Source organism: Chroicocephalus ridibundus, chromosome 19, assembly GCF_963924245.1.
Source record: "Chroicocephalus ridibundus chromosome 19, bChrRid1.1, whole genome shotgun sequence".
NCBI lineage: Eukaryota > Metazoa > Chordata > Aves > Charadriiformes > Laridae > Chroicocephalus > Chroicocephalus ridibundus.
Window position 1 is genome coordinate 1266183 of NC_086302.1, and position 14387 is coordinate 1280569.

Consider the following 14387-nt stretch of genomic DNA (forward strand, 5'->3'; position numbering starts at 1 on the left):
TGCTTTGACCCACAGCAACCTGTTCAGTGCAAAGGCTGGTGTGTCTGCTGGGATGTGGATGTTTGTCCAACGCGCGCAGGACAGAAACCCATTGCACTTCTCATGCAGGTAGCAAACGATGGCAAGGGAGTGACAGCTTCTGAATAGGGCTGTTCTGGATGGGACGCGAGCTGCTGCCCTAAAGATTCTGGCACTTAATGTACCTCCAGGCTGGCTAATCTGAGGCTGGTGGCCACAGTGGCTGGTGAGGAAGCTCGCAGCAGTTGGTGTGTGAGGATTAAAGAGCTGGTTCCTGGTTCTCAAATAGAGAACCAGTGGTTCCTGGTTCTCAAATAGAAAGGTGCTCTGCAGGTTGTTTGATGTGGCCTCCAGACAGGCCCACAACTTCCTCCTGCTGGGCCTGCATCCATGGAGACAGCCAGTCGTGCCCGACTGTGCTGTGACGGGACGGGAGAGTGCGAGAGCGGCTGCTCAGAAGGGCTTGGGCTCGGTGGGAGGCTGGTGGAGCTCTCCTCCACACCCCACCTTGGTCTCTTTGCCTCTGCAGTCAGCGGGGCTTGCTTGACCCCCGGGGATGAGCCCCCGTGGCTTAGCTCTGGCACCTCCGGCCAAGAACGTGGTGGTGTATCGCAACGGTGACCCCTTCTTCCCTGGGAGGAAGTTTGTAGTGAACCAGCGGCGGTTCCTGACCTTTGAGGCATTTCTGAATGAGGTGACCAAGAGCATTCATGCGCCTTTGGCTGTGAGGAACCTCTACACACCCAGGCACGGCCGCCGCGTCACTGAGCTGGGGGACCTGCAGGACGGGTGCCAGTACGTGGCTGCGGGCTTTGAAAAGTTCAAAAGGCTCAAGTGAGTAGATGGACCTTTGGTCTCTGGGTTTGGTAAGCAGCTTTAGATCGCCTCTGTGGGGAATGTATCAGCGTGTGAATGGGAAAAAAGGGGTAAGATGGGTACAAATGCAATGAAAAACAGAGACCGATTAGTTCCTTTTCCTACTGGAAACTACTGTACATATTCCAGATCGCATGGGAAATGCAAATATTCCTGGTAAGGTCACGGGACTCGCAGAAGAAAACATGTTGGGGGAGGCATGCGTTCTCTGGCAGGATGTTGTGATCTGCGCTGCTCTGCCTCCCGTGCACCTTGTTGTGTGGTGTGTGGGAGGCTCTGCTGCCCGCTTCCGTGGCAGTCACTGTCTCCCCTGACAAATAGTTTTGCTTTGGTTTGATGGAGGTTTTTTTTGCTTTCTAATCCTGCACAAAGTAGAGCTGGTTTGGTTCATCCTGAAATACAGAGGGCTAAAGAGGGTTTTGTGGCATCGCTTGACTTGAAGGTGTCTGTGTGTGTGTCTGTGTCAGGGAATTTGGCTCCCTGGTGCGTGTTGCATTTTGTTGAGATGGTCCAGGCTGCATTAACACTGGTCAGCCCTTGGACCAGTGATTAACACAAAGGAGTATAGCATGGGGATCTGAAATGGTCTGTGTTTGGCTGGGGATTTCTTACACGTAGCAGACTTTAATTTACCCTGAAGTTCTGGGAGACCATGAGGTGAGGCACCTGGAGACTCATTTCAGGAGTGACCCAAATAAATGACCCACACCTCTGGTGGCGATGCACCAAGGCAGAGCAGACAGTCTTTTACTCACTGCTCTCTAGTCAGCCGCAGCCCAGTTGGTATGTGGCAATGTCGTTGTCTTGTTCTGGCAGCTACTTAAATCCTGGAAGGAAGGAGCTCCGTGGGACAAGGAACAGCCAGGGTCTGCAGGTGAGTCCCTCAGCTGAGTGGGGGCAGGCGGGAGCGCAGAATGAGCGGGGAGGTGAGAGACGTTAGGGCTGGTGCTGATTAAACTAAAGTTGAGATTTAAGGCTGCAAGGTGCCCCGTGCAGATCAGGCAAAAGTGCCACAGGAATCCGTAGGACCTGTGAGACAGCGCAGGGGCTGCTGCTGTGTACCTTCATCCCCCTTAACAGAGCAGGGGAAGGATCTGTGCTGAGGTTTGCTGGCAATTCTGGAACGCGCTCAGCTACGTGAAGAGTCTCTCCAGCCTTGGTGTTGCTGACAACAAACCTCACCTAGCAGCAGCAAGCCTGAAAGCTGGGCAGGCAGCGTCCCAGGGCAGGCAGGTCCTGCTGGAGAAAAGGGAACAGCCCTGGGAGGCTCGGTGCCAGGGCTGTCCCTGTTCTTGTGCACTGAACTCGGTCTCTAGTTCCGCACTGTAGCTCCCTGGAAGTCGAACGTCTTGGCCCCATGGCAGAAGCGCACCCACCTGCCCTGCACAATCCAGTAAGTGTCTCGGTGTTTTCTCCTTGGAGGGTCTCTGGGAATGTTTTCGGAGGCTGGAGGAGGGAACATCTCTGTGAGATCCTGAGAATGCTGCCCTGCAGGGACAATTCCCAGCCTCTACCAGAAGTATTTGTTGTAAATATTGTTCAGGCTCCAGAGTATACCTTCTTTCCCCACCTTCCACAGCGGCAGGAATACTGGCTGATCGCATGCTCTGGATTGTTTCTACTGCAGTGTTTTCCGGAATGGGGATTTGCTGAGCCCTCCTTTCCCACTGCTGCTCTCCAAGAGCACCCCGCTGCAGTGGGACGCACTCCTGGCCACGCTGACAGAGAAAGCCGACCTGCGCAGTGGGGCTGTTAACAAGTGAGTATCCAGATAAGGCACTGCTGGCCCCGCTTTCCTTATGTCCAGACCACAAGCAGCTCTGATTAGCAGAGGACTGGGAGTTCAGACAGCCCTTTCTAGTCTGCTTTTACAATCTCATTTCCTTTCCAGGTTTCCCCATCTTTAAATCGGAGATAACCCCAATGTCAATGCTTTGTGAGGAGGGCTGATGGTGGTGGTGGTCTGGTGAAAAAGCAATAAGCAAGCAGTAAAGCATGGCATAAAAAGGGGTTTATGTCTAGGGAGAGGGGTTTTTATACGACAGACTACCTTCTCCTCATACATCTATTTACTGACACAAAGAGAAAGCTGAGATCTATTGCATCTCGCTGGTCACTGGCTGTAATATTTCAGCATACTTGCTTGGAGTAATACCAAGAATGATCGGTCCTCTCTGACTTGCCTCGGTTCTGTTTACCACTTTGCACGTTTGCTTCCACGCTGAGGGGTTGTTCACAGTCTCAAGACAGCTCTAAAGCCTTGGCTGTCTCTTCCTCAAGGCTCTGCAGGCTGGACGGAACCCAGGTGTCTGGTGGGGAGGAGCTGGTGAATGGCGATTACTATGTGGCAGTGGGAAATGAGGAGTACAAAAAACTGCCTTACTTTGAGCTGCTGGTGCCCCAGGATTCTGCATACAAGACGCTGTGGTACGTAAGCTGCGGCTGAGTGGTTTAGAGCTCTCTCTGTGGTGGTCTTCAGCTAAAGTCTGAAGCTCTCTGTAGCTCTCCTGTTCAGGGCCGTCTGCCTCAAGGCTTGAGTCTTGTTTCATGTGTGGGAAGTTTAGGAAGAAATAATGTGTTTTTCAAAGCTTTTGGTGTAAGGGTTAGCCCCTGAAATCCAGAATTCAGGGCCAGAGAAAGCAAGTGGTTTGGGCGTTTCTCAGTTAAGTGTTCATCAAGCACTGAGCAGCACCTGCCCATTAGGCCGGGCATTGCATGTCACAGGCCTGTGGTGGGCAGTGTGATATAACAGGAATGTGTGTGACGCTGTGGAGTGTGCTCCACCTGCCCTGAGAAAAACACACCTCCAAGGGCTCTCTTTTATGGGGAAAGGGGAGATCGTGTCCTCCTACAGCTGACTTTGGCCCGATGCTGAGAATCTGTTGCTTCTTTGTTACAGGAACCACCTGAATAGCAGGCGCAAAAAATACCACAGAAGGGTAGGTGGCTCAGCTGGTGGCACGGGACTGTTTGTGCTGTGATTGCAGTTGCTTTTGTGTAAGTCCCTCCATAAGCAGTGGAGGTGCACAGCAACGTCCATTCCCAACTGCCATTGGCTACAGCATCCTTGCTTGGCACCATTCCCAAAGGAGAAGAGCTAGAGACAGCGATGTGGCCAGATCACACTTGAATTAAATCTGGGCTGGGAGAATTCATTCTGGAGCTAGGATATCTTTCCTGCTCACTGTGTGGGTAAAACGCCCAACAGAGACTAGATATGGCAGCTGGGCTGTCCTGGATTGTCCATTGAAATGTGCATCTGTGCTATTTGCTTTTAAATTTTCCTTTTTCTTGATTGTTTTCAGTTTGGTGAACTCTGTGCCACCTCCCAGGTCAGTGCTGGTGACTCTGCTTTTCCTGAACCACCTCAACAGGTAGTAGTGACTGTGGGAAAGTGTTTTACGTGTTCCTTGTATCTGTTTCACTTGTAATATCAACTTAAAACCTTGGTCAGAGAATACAGTGTTAGAGATTTGTGCCAGTCCAAGGGTCACAGGGGAACACTGTGGTGTTTAGGGGATTGCCCTGCAGAACTTCTCTTGTTTTATCAAGAAGGCCTGTCAGAAGTGTGTGATGAATACTTTCAGCTGGACAGTCGCAGGGTGCAGACCACAGGAGCTGCAGAGAAAGGCAAGATCCCAGCTGCTTTTCCACAACTGCAGAGGCAAACCAGGAAATCTTGCCTTGAAGAGGAAGAGTCCGTTTTCCATGTTAAACCTGCCCGTGCAGGACAAAACAGGAGAAGGAGCAACAGGAATGCACAGCACTGGCGTGATCAAGGTAGAGGACGCTGCTGTAAGTGTAGAGGAAGACTGGCTTTACTTTGATGCTACAGGATAGAATACCTGCAGATGCACTGAAAGAAAGCAATGATCCGTCCAGTAACTCCTGTATTTCTACTTCTTTCCTTTCCTTGTCTGGGCACATACGAGGACCTTTCTGTAGCCTCAGCGAGACCAGGCCATGGCTCTCTGCAATACCCCCTGAACAGCTTTTTTGTTTTCTTCTCCTCACAGAAGAAAGCGTCTATAAAACCAGAGATCCTAGGACTGAGATGCGAGGTGCTCAGGAAGTAAAAGAGAACAAACACACAAGGGTGGATGTGTTGATCAGGTATGAGAAATGATTTTCTGCCCTGTTAGGAGTCTCGCTGCTGCAGGGAAGCACTCATGGTCCCACTAGAATCTATCCCTTCAGAGAAAGCCTGTGAGAACACATCAACCAATAGGGCATAGTAATTGCTTGGGGAAGTCCTTCCATTTTCTCACTTGTTTTAAGTCCGATTCGTAAGGTTTATGAAGCCCTATGCTTCTCTCTGCAATGTGTAAAGATGAAAGTAACCACCAGGGGGAACTTCAGAAACCAGAGGACAGTGTAACTGCAGGGCTCTGCATTTTAGAGAGATGGGAGATTGTCATCTGGGTAAGGAACGCTTCCCTTCTGGAATGCGAGAGTTACAGCTCCCCACTGCAGTAAGGATATTAGAGGCTTTCCTGGATTTTTTTGTGTGTACTACTTCTAGTCTTACTCCTGTCCCAGAGAGTTGCAGAAGGACTTATGCCAAAAGCCAAAACGATGCACCCGCAGTAAGGTATTTATTCCACTGAATGGTTCTATAAAGTGTGTAAGTGTCCCATCTGTGTTCAAATTTCTTACACGAAAATTCAGTACCCCCAAATATAATTTGTTAAGCAGAACTTAACTGGAGCCAGGTGAAGCTTAGAAGCTGGCAGAGAATAAATGTGTAAGTCATAAAATGACTGAAGACATATATTAGATAGTAATAAGTTTTTAAATCCTTTTTTTAAAGGGGAAAAATGTAGTTCTTTTTGAAATAAAATTCTGTGTAAAATGTCTGCAAGATGCTTATTGTTTGTGGTGCATTAATGTTTTAAACTTTTCATAAGGACATTTAGAATTGATGTAATGGGATGACGTGTATTATATTGTAGGTGATTCACACTTCTGCCTGGGTAGTCTCTCTGGATTAATTAGAACTTCAAAGGAAAACAACTCCTTTGAACTTAAATTAGAGAAAGCCCCAGTAAAGAATTAGCTAATGGATCCTGACTCACTGGCTCTGCGGGGAGCCTGGTGTGCTGTGTTTGCGTGAGGGGCTGGGCGTTTCTCAGTGGGGTGGGCACTCTGATGCCACTGCTTTCTGTGGGCCTTTCCCCCCCCAGATCACACTGCTATACAGTTGTTATTATTTGGACGTCACAGCTCTCCTCTGCAGTGGGAGAGAATCATTAGACACCAAATAAACTACTCTTTAATTTAATGTACAGACCCAAGTTTGCATACCAAAGCTGTGGTAAGACTGGAAGCAGAATCCAGGAATTTAGTCCCCGAATCTTTCTGTAATAGCGAAGTGCTATGTTAATAACTGTATTTCTTTCTTGCTGCAAAAAGGCATGGACTACAGACAAATCACAAAAGACCGTGGCAAGGAAAGGGGATGCCAGTGACTCTGAGGAGGAAAAGCACTCAATGATGTTTCCCTTGGCAGCAAAGAGCTCTGAAGAGTTCACAAAGAGACTGTGATGGGAGAGGGACAGTTAGGTACACAGCCATCTACACAGATAACAAAAGCATGTGAATCCCAGATTTCTGTGACACCACAGACTGGCCAAGCTTTTTAATGAATTAACAAACTCTTCTGAAATCAAGTATCCTCATCATCTAGGCTTGAGAAGCAGAGTACCAGTGAGAAATGAATCAGGTGCACAATGTTAAATAACGAAGATTTTCCCCCTTTCCTCATCTCTATGGCGTGATGATGTGGCAGAGGAGATGGCTGCTCCTCTGAACTCTAATTAAACTGGTTTATATCTGAGCTTGGGAAGGAAGAATTACCAAATAGAATATAAGCTTTTATAACAAAGTGTCTGCCAGGAAGTTTATTCTATTTCAGATACTACTTATAAAAAGATCACACCATTTGTCCCTCTCGTTTGGAATGCTTGGGTAATGTTTGTAGCAACTAAACCTCTTCACAAAAATATATACACCTTGTTTCTGTTAACTTGTTTTAGGAGCATAGTCATAGTAATAAACAGCTCTTGTATTAACCCTCTTTGTGCAAGGCTTTCTGTATTTCCCTCACTAGTGTTTCTGAGTACTTATAAGGGTAACAAAGATTTCTCCTGTGATCTGTCTGGTATTTTGGACTGATAATTTCACTAAAAACACTGTTCCTTCCCTAGGGACAGACTGCACTGTTGGTATTTTACAGATGAGAGGCACTCTATCAGACTCCAGTGGGAAAAGCCATGTGGTAACCTCAGTGTAAGGGGCTGTGTGTGTGACCTGGTACGCTACAGCTGAGCGTGGTGGAGGGAGCCGCTTTCAGGTGCTTGGCCATGGAAGGGGGAGTTCCTAAATAGATTCCTTCTACAGAAAAAAACAGGTGGTCTGAGAAGCTCCTGTTGAACAATTTATTAACCATTTATTATCCCTCCGGTGCTGAACAAGACAATTCAATCCTCCTTGCCTTGAAACACACAGACAAAAAAATTCCTTAACTGAAGTAATTAAACAGGATGTCCTTGCAACATGCCTTGTTCCACCCTGGTGCTCAGGGAATACAGTCCACACTTTCACATTTTTTGACATCCTTGTGTCAAAATACAGCTTCCTAAGTGCAACTGAGCCAAAGCTGCTGAGCCAGAAGCTCCCCCTTCAGCCACAGGGGTTACCTTTGAACAGGTTCCTTCCGCTGCTTCTCACCGTGTCTTGTTCATGAACCAGCTACACAGAGCGTGACTCCTAGGACGGTGAGCAGCATTCCTGCCACAGCCCCTACAAAAATGAACAAGAATATGTTGGGAACTTGCATAATTCAATAGTAGTCATTCAGACCTTCTCATTGCTAAATACATGACGCTCAGATGTTGTGGTAAATAAGCTAGCACAAATGTCTGGACAGATACGACCTGGACCAGGCGGAGTCTGAAGGGGTTTGGATATTTGGACTGCCCATGTACATTGAGCAAAGCATGTTTCTAATAAAATGTTGCTGATGCTGTATGTCTGGCTAGTGAGAACCCCGCTTAAACAACAAAGAAACACTTCAGTGTATTCCTACAGCTACTGTGCCAGGTCGTGGTGTTTTTAAACTTTTCAAGTTTCCTGCCATTTTCTGATTGTCTGAGCAGGGTGATGTTACTGTAGGATGTAAGGGAAGAAAAGAAGGATGGGTGTTGACATTTGGGGACTTACGGGGCACTCCTTTTCCACTGTGGGCATATGATTTAGTGCTTCTCTTATGGTTAAACACCTAGTTAGGTAAAGGCTCAGGCCTGTAAACTCTGTTAGCTTACAACAGCCAATTCTCACTTCAAATTTATTAGCCCTGCCCACTTATAACTCCATTTCACTTCCCTTTCAGGTTCTGTAGCAAGAACTACTATTTCACTAGTTACAGCCCTTGGGTGGGTATTTGCTGTTTTTCAGAAGACGAGAGGTAGCCCATGCTGTTAAGTCAGCAAATGGATGCAGGAGACAATGTAAGGAAATGTTTTAAGTGTAACTTACTTTCACCACCGATGTCCTCTCCCAGAATCCTCCCAGTCACCAGTGTAACTATCAAAGCCAGGGAGTTACAGAGTGGTACTGCCAGGGACAGATCTGAAATTGAACCATTTTAACACAAACAATTTAAAATGGATAATCTTGTACAAACTGTAAGACACTTGTTTTATTTAGGATCATTACAAGACAGCTGCTTGATGTTTACCTAGGTCACTAGAGTCATCAATAGCATTGATCCTCCCACAAATCCCAATCAACCCACTCCACGAAAGCAACAAGAACTAACCTGCGGATGCCAAGGTGAGGTAGAAGAGGAGAGATCCACCTTGATTGAGCAGAAATGGCACCATGTACTGTGGGAAGAACATAGGCCTGTTGTTGCCCACAAACCCACTGTGCACCCCCACTGAGTGGGCAGCGAAGGAGCCCAGACTCGCTCTGTGCCACATTTGGCAGCGGAAATGTGGAATGCTGGCGATTGTGCTGCCAGTTACAAGCTGCTCAATGTCTTAGTTCCCCAAACAGCAGAAGGCACGCTGTACTTATTTCATGCAAAATATGAGGGTTAATGACCTGCCACCTAGAAAAGTGGTCAAAATTCGGCATGGGAAGAGCAGTGCTACAGGCAAGTGAATGAAATATTACTGCGGATAAATAATTCTGATGATAGAAGGAATATTTAGCAGTTTAAATAAAAGTAGAGTCCAGAAGTAAACAGGTAGGAATGAAACCAAAGGCAGTCTGACACCCGGCTACCTCCCTGGCCCAGGAGCCAGGACAGGGTCGCACCTTGTAGTTGAGGCCCAGGAAGCGAATCTCGGCCAGCAGCTGCTGCAGGCGGCCCTGGCGCCGCACCTCCTCCAGCCCCGCTGCGCCCGTCCGCAGGAATGGCCCTGTGCTGCCCCACAGGACGGCCACCAGCAGCAACGCCACTGCCTCTCCTGCGGCACAGCCTGGTCTCAGCAGCCTGATGGCCCCAGGGGAACACCGGTCTGCCATAACCACCACAACCGTCCTTGGAGGGCCCGCACCGGCTCAGCCCACCCTCGTCCACCCTCGTCCACCCCCACAGAGGTGGGGGAGAGCTGGTCCACCAGCATCCCCGTCATGGACAGCCTTCACCAGCCCAGCTCACTGCTGTCTCCCACCGTGAAGGGCCTTGCGCTGGGCCTGCTCCCCCATTCCCCTCGGGGATAAACCCTGCAGCAAGCCCAGCCTGCAGCCACGGACCCCTCAGGGAAGGCCCCTCACAGGGGAGTAAAATGAGTAAATTCACTAAATATTCACTAGGATATTTACATACGCAACCTGCGGCCACGCTCACTGGAGGAGAACACCTCAGCTAGCCGAGCCCGTGGCCACGCTCCTCCTGTGGCCACTTTCTCCCTTCAGGGGAGACCCCACAGCACACCAAACCCAAGGCCACATCCCCCTCAGCGGGGGCCAGGCCGCGGCCCTGCTCCCCCCTCAGGGAAGACCCCCTCCGGGGCCCAGCCCGTCGCCACGTCCCCCCTCAGGGGTCCAGCCGGTGTCTGTTTCCCTTCCCGAAGGAACCCCCCGCCCCCGTTCTCCCGCTCAGGGCAGACCCTTTCCCCGCCCGCCAGACACTCTCCTCACAGCCCCGGAAGCTCACCCACGGGCGCCATAGCGACGGTGACGTCTTTCCGGTCCGCCGCACCCTCTGACCCGGAAGCGATCGGCCGGCTCTCTTGCCTCAGCGCTGCCGCCATGGTGAGAGCGGGGCCGGGGCGGGCCGGGGGTGGTGACCGGTGGTCGCGCCGTGCAGAGCCCCCGGGCCGGGGATCCCGGGCCACGGGGGCGTCGGGGGGCGGCAAAATGCCGCCCCCCGACGCCCCCGTGGCCCGGGATCCCCGGCCCGGGGGCTGAGGCCGTGCCTCGCCTGAGGCATTAAATGGCGTCTCCCCCCTCGTAGAAGCCGATCCTGCTGCAGGGCCATGAGCGTTCCATCACGCAGATCAAGTACAACCGGGAGGGTGACTTGCTTTTCACCGTGGCCAAGGATCCCGTGAGTGCCCGTCGTGAAAACCGCCCCCCCCCCCCCGCGATAATCGAGCGGTTCATCAGTCCCATTAATTAATGCGCCGGGTGCTTGGCTGTTTTCGTCTCCCAGATTGTCAATGTTTGGTACTCGGTGAACGGAGAGAGGCTCGGCACCTACAACGGCCACACGGGAGCCGTCTGGTGCGTGGATGCAGACTGTATCCTTTGAGGGCAGAAACCAATTTGTCTGTCCCATACGTTTTATTTACGGTGATTCACTCGAGCTCGTTCCTCCCTCTCAGCTGCTGCACTCTTTTCTCTTGAAGAGGATAGTGTGTCTAACCCTTCTGCTGTCTTTTCCTTACTCTGTCTTTTTGGGTATTTTCCTTCCCAGGCTGTTGTGTGGAATGACGTGTGCTGCGTGCCCCGTCTTTTCTTGTTTGTGCACCATTGCTTTTGCTGGGGTGGCTCTGGGAGCTCAGGGAAGGTGTCCGAGTTGCATAAGATCTTCCATCTTCAGTGTGGGCAGCAGGTAGCAGAGACAAACCATGCAAAGGTTGAGTTAATGCAAGAGCTGGAACCTTTTTCTTCAATATTTCAAGAGGAAGGTTGTGGGTTTTGTAATGGGAGGACTGGGACTCCATGTCTGTACTGGAGTATTGCTGGTCCTGGAATGGAATTTGTCCAATCTCTGTGTAGTACGGCTTTTTTAATCTTGTGTGTAAATATTCTCTGGGAATTTAGATGTAGCTTTTTGGGGCTGAGAACGCGCTGATATTCCCTAACTGGTGATGTAGGGGACACACGACATGTGCTCACTGGCTCTGCGGATAACAGCTGTCGGCTCTGGGACTGTGAAACGGGTAAGACTCTGCTCTTCCCACGTACCTGCGTTAGCGTCAGCTCTGTCCTGCTGTGAGGGCTGCTAAGCCTAAGGAGTGTGTGGTGTCAGTGTAGCGTGTGCTTGTTCGCCCCTCTGAAAGAGGTCTGAATCCGAACTCAGACTGCTGGAGGGGAGGGTTTGTGTATATAAATATTCTAGTGAATATTTAGTGAATTTACTCACTTTACCGCCCAAGTAGTCAAAGTGTGCAGTTAGAGCTTGCAGGTCACCGAACCTGCTTGTCGGCTACGCCCGATGCTCTCATCCTCCCTCTGACCCTGCCGTTCAGCTGCTCGTTTTCACTAACCTTGTGATAAATTACCCGGTGAAGTGACGGTTTCTGTTCTGTGTTCAGGAAAGCAGCTCGCTCTGGTGAAGACCAGCTCAGCGGTGAGGACGTGTGGCTTTGACTTCGGAGGAAACATCATCATGTTTTCCACGGACAAGCAGATGGGGTATCAGTGTTTTGTGAGCTTCTTTGACCTCCGGGACCCCAGCCAGATCGGTGAGGAATCCGTGCCTGCACCAGGGAAAAAGGGGAAGTGTTGATCACTGGAGCCGGTGCCACTGTGTCTGTCTGTCTGTCTCCTTCCTTCCTGCAGAGAACAACGAGCCTTACATGAAAATCCCCTGCAGTGATTCTAAAATCACCAGTGCTGTGTGGGGCCCTCTGGGAGAGTTCATCATCGCCGGACATGAGAGCGGGGAGCTGAACCAGTTCAGTGCCAAGGTCAGTCTGATAAGGAACAGCATCTCCCTCGGGCAGCGGTGCTTGGGGGAGGATATCGCAGCATTCCTGTTGTGGTCATGGGATGGGATATGGGCTTTTTGGCTCAAACCAGCAGCCTCATGAAAGGATAGTTAAAATATCTGACTCCCTTAAGCAAGGCTGATATACCAGCATCTGCCCCGCTGCTGACAGCATCTCCTGAATTGTTGTTAATGGAGAGGTTGCGTGTACGCTCACTTCACTTGGCAGCACGCTGAAACTGCCTTCTTTACCCTTCAGTCAGGGGAGCAGCTTTCAAACATCAAGGAGCACACCAAGCAAATCAACGATATTCAGACCTCCAGGGACATGACCATGTTCATCACTGCCTCCAAGGACAACACAGCCAAGGTGAGGCTTCCCATCGGAAGTGCGGTGGACTGTCGATACTTGCTTGCAGGACCTCTGCTCAGGGCCTTGGCCATCGCAGGGGTTTGCTCCTTAGGAGTTTGAGTAAGTGTAAAGTCAAAGCTTAAGGGGAAAGTTCATCGAGAAAGGGGAGGTGCCACCACGTTAAATTAAGGACCAGGCATTGGAAACAACATTGTCAAAATAAATGCTGCAGTTTGCTACCTCTGGAAGGTGATAGAGGTGAAGTTTACCTTAGGCCAGTATTTTGGGATTCTGGGGAAATGTTTTTGGGATTTGGGTGACTGTAGAGCTAACATCTGCCCAGGTGAGGGCAAGCAGCCAGATTTGTGTGAGTTAACTGGGCTGCCAGCCTTCTTGCAGAACAACTCTCTCCCTTTTGCTTCCTAGCTATTTGATTGCACGACACTTGAGCATTTGAAGACGTTCCGGACAGAGCGACCGGTGAACTCTGCCGCACTCTCGCCCATTTTTGATCATGTAAGAATGAGCTCACTCATTGTAACGGTCTTCCTGTGACTCCTGCATTGTCCCAGGTATCTGGAAGGCAGAGTGTTGCCAGTCCAGCAAAAAAACATGACCATGGGAGGGATCTGGGAAACTTTGCTGTGATCTGGTGCAGGGGACAAGGCTTTGTGTCCTCTGGTCCTCAAGCGAGTGTGTTTGGGAGGCAGGAACTTCTCTGGGGCTGGAGTCAGGCCTGCTCATGAATTTGTGGGGTCTGCTGGGTTAGCAGGAGGCTTCCCCAAGGCTCGTCTCCCTCCTCTCCTGGCTGAGCGGAGTGTTGTGGCTTCTCTCCTTTGCAGGTTGTGCTTGGTGGTGGGCAAGAGGCCATGGATGTGACCACAACCTCCACCAGGATCGGCAAGTTTGAGGCCAGGTTGGTCCCTTTCCTTTGGCAGGGTCAAGTCCTCACCTGGAGGACTCCTCACAGCCCAGGGGTGCTTGTCCCAGAGCATGTTTCTCCTGGCGGTGTTGGAGTCATTAAACTTGCAGAGGTTTTTTTGAGGAAACCCTGGTTGTGTCCCTAACCAGGCTCCTGACGACTTGTGATAATTTAAATCTTCCTTCTCCCAGGTTCTTCCACTTGGCTTTTGAAGAGGAGTTTGGCAGAGTGAAGGGTCACTTCGGTCCGATAAATAGCGTTGCGTTTCACCCCGACGGGAAGAGGTGAGGATCTCTGTGGCCCTTGCGGCATCCCCCAGCTGCAAAGCCCACCTTTTGGTCAGGATATGGCAGGGCTCACAGGAGCTCTGCAGCGGGAACAGAGCCAGCACCTTCCTTCGTTCTCCCATTCCAGCCCTGCTTCCTCCCCCCTGGTGGGGGGTTCACATTTACACCTGTCCTGCATTTTGGCTGCGTCACATACTTTTTTTTTGTATCATGACTCCTTTATTAGTTTCTGGAGGGGGTTGCGAGAACAGACTTCACACTGTTTGGTATAAACCTAGACACTGGGAGCTCCTGACAACATCGGTGACTTTATCTTGTCTTTCCTCCCGTACAGTTACAGCAGCGGCGGTGAGGATGGCTACGTTCGCATCCATTACTTTGATCCCCAGTATTTTGAGTTTGAATTTGAAGCTTAAAGGAGGACTTCCTCTCCTCTGCCAGTCCATCGGCTCCTGCGCAGAACTGTTGTGAGGCCTGACGTTAGTCTGCTCCACGGGAGGCAGCGGGAAGCAGTTAGCAGCAAACTCAGGGGTTGTGTGAAGGTGGGGAACCAGAAACCCAACCGGCTCGAAAGGGCAGGACTGGACTGGCTTTCACGGGAGGTGGTGAAGGCGAGGGAGGGAGTTGGGCTGGCTGCCTGCCCGCCCCGGGGGATGCTAGCTTCCTGCCCTGCTGGGCATATTTATACATCAGGGGAGAAGAAAAAAAATCATCAGGAAATAAATAGAAATCTTTTATAAACACAAGGAAAAGCACCTCTGTTGG

General features: G+C 50.4%; 3 protein-coding genes across 14 annotated transcripts; 2 read left to right on the forward strand and 1 right to left on the reverse strand.

The window, feature by feature from the left end:
• The first annotated feature begins 53 nt into the window (after positions 1-53).
• Positions 54-7169, forward strand: DCDC2B (doublecortin domain containing 2B). Of its 12 annotated transcripts, XM_063355736.1 has the most exons (11): positions 54-244; positions 548-852; positions 1711-1768; positions 2211-2287; positions 2522-2653; positions 3175-3321; positions 3794-3833; positions 4200-4268; positions 4482-4674; positions 4911-5007; positions 6307-7158. In XM_063355736.1, the coding sequence occupies exons 2-11, from the start codon at positions 575-577 to the stop codon at positions 6386-6388; spliced, it is 1173 nt and encodes a 390-aa protein (XP_063211806.1). In that variant the 5' UTR covers positions 54-244; positions 548-574; the 3' UTR covers positions 6389-7158. The 12 variants fall into 12 exon arrangements, 10 of the variants coding, with proteins under 10 accessions (XP_063211806.1, XP_063211808.1, XP_063211811.1 ...); XR_010073712.1 differs by having other exon boundaries at positions 54-852; positions 4911-5316; positions 5417-7163; XR_010073713.1 differs by having other exon boundaries at positions 54-852; positions 4482-4689; positions 6307-6337.
• A 154-nt stretch (positions 7170-7323) lies between these two features.
• Positions 7324-10157, reverse strand: TMEM234 (transmembrane protein 234). Its single transcript, XM_063355757.1, has 5 exons — positions 10061-10157; positions 9217-9368; positions 8714-8780; positions 8431-8523; positions 7324-7695 (listed from the first exon to the last, which is right to left on the reverse strand). The coding sequence occupies exons 1-5, from the start codon at positions 10155-10157 to the stop codon at positions 7634-7636; spliced, it is 471 nt and encodes a 156-aa protein (XP_063211827.1). The 3' UTR covers positions 7324-7633.
• Positions 10085-14377, forward strand: EIF3I (eukaryotic translation initiation factor 3 subunit I). The gene is made up of 11 exons (XM_063355745.1): positions 10085-10158; positions 10361-10453; positions 10559-10646; positions 11226-11291; positions 11667-11816; positions 11914-12041; positions 12321-12431; positions 12840-12929; positions 13256-13329; positions 13527-13619; positions 13957-14377. The coding sequence occupies exons 1-11, from the start codon at positions 10156-10158 to the stop codon at positions 14036-14038; spliced, it is 978 nt and encodes a 325-aa protein (XP_063211815.1). The 5' UTR covers positions 10085-10155; the 3' UTR covers positions 14039-14377.
• Positions 14378-14387: the final 10 nt, after the last annotated feature.

What these genes read in the sequence shown, in the direction of transcription:
- EIF3I (XM_063355745.1), top strand. An exon ending in TCACCGTGGCCAAGGATCCC is followed by an intron (nt 10,454 to 10,558) that starts GTGAGTGCCCGT and finishes TTCGTCTCCCAG; the next exon opens with ATTGTCAATGTTTGGTACTC. An exon ending in CTGGTGCGTGGATGCAGACT is followed by an intron (nt 10,647 to 11,225) that starts GTATCCTTTGAG and finishes CTGGTGATGTAG; the next exon opens with GGGACACACGACATGTGCTC.
- DCDC2B (XM_063355736.1), top strand. Translation starts at nt 575, where the DNA reads ATGAGCCCCCGTGGCTTAGCTCTGGCACCTCCGGCCAAGAACGTGGTG. An exon ending in TCTGCATACAAGACGCTGTG is followed by an intron (nt 3,322 to 3,793) that starts GTACGTAAGCTG and finishes TCTTTGTTACAG; the next exon opens with GAACCACCTGAATAGCAGGC. An exon ending in AGGGTGGATGTGTTGATCAG is followed by an intron (nt 5,008 to 6,306) that starts GTATGAGAAATG and finishes TGCTGCAAAAAG; the next exon opens with GCATGGACTACAGACAAATC.
- TMEM234 (XM_063355757.1), bottom strand. Translation starts at nt 10,157, where the DNA reads ATGGCGGCAGCGCTGAGGCAAGAGAGCCGGCCGATCGCTTCCGGGTCA. An exon ending in CCTCACCTTGGCATCCGCAG is followed by an intron (nt 8,524 to 8,713) that starts GTTAGTTCTTGT and finishes GTTCAATTTCAG; the next exon opens with ATCTGTCCCTGGCAGTACCA. An exon ending in AGAGGACATCGGTGGTGAAA is followed by an intron (nt 7,696 to 8,430) that starts GTAAGTTACACT and finishes TCATTTTTGTAG; the next exon opens with GGGCTGTGGCAGGAATGCTG.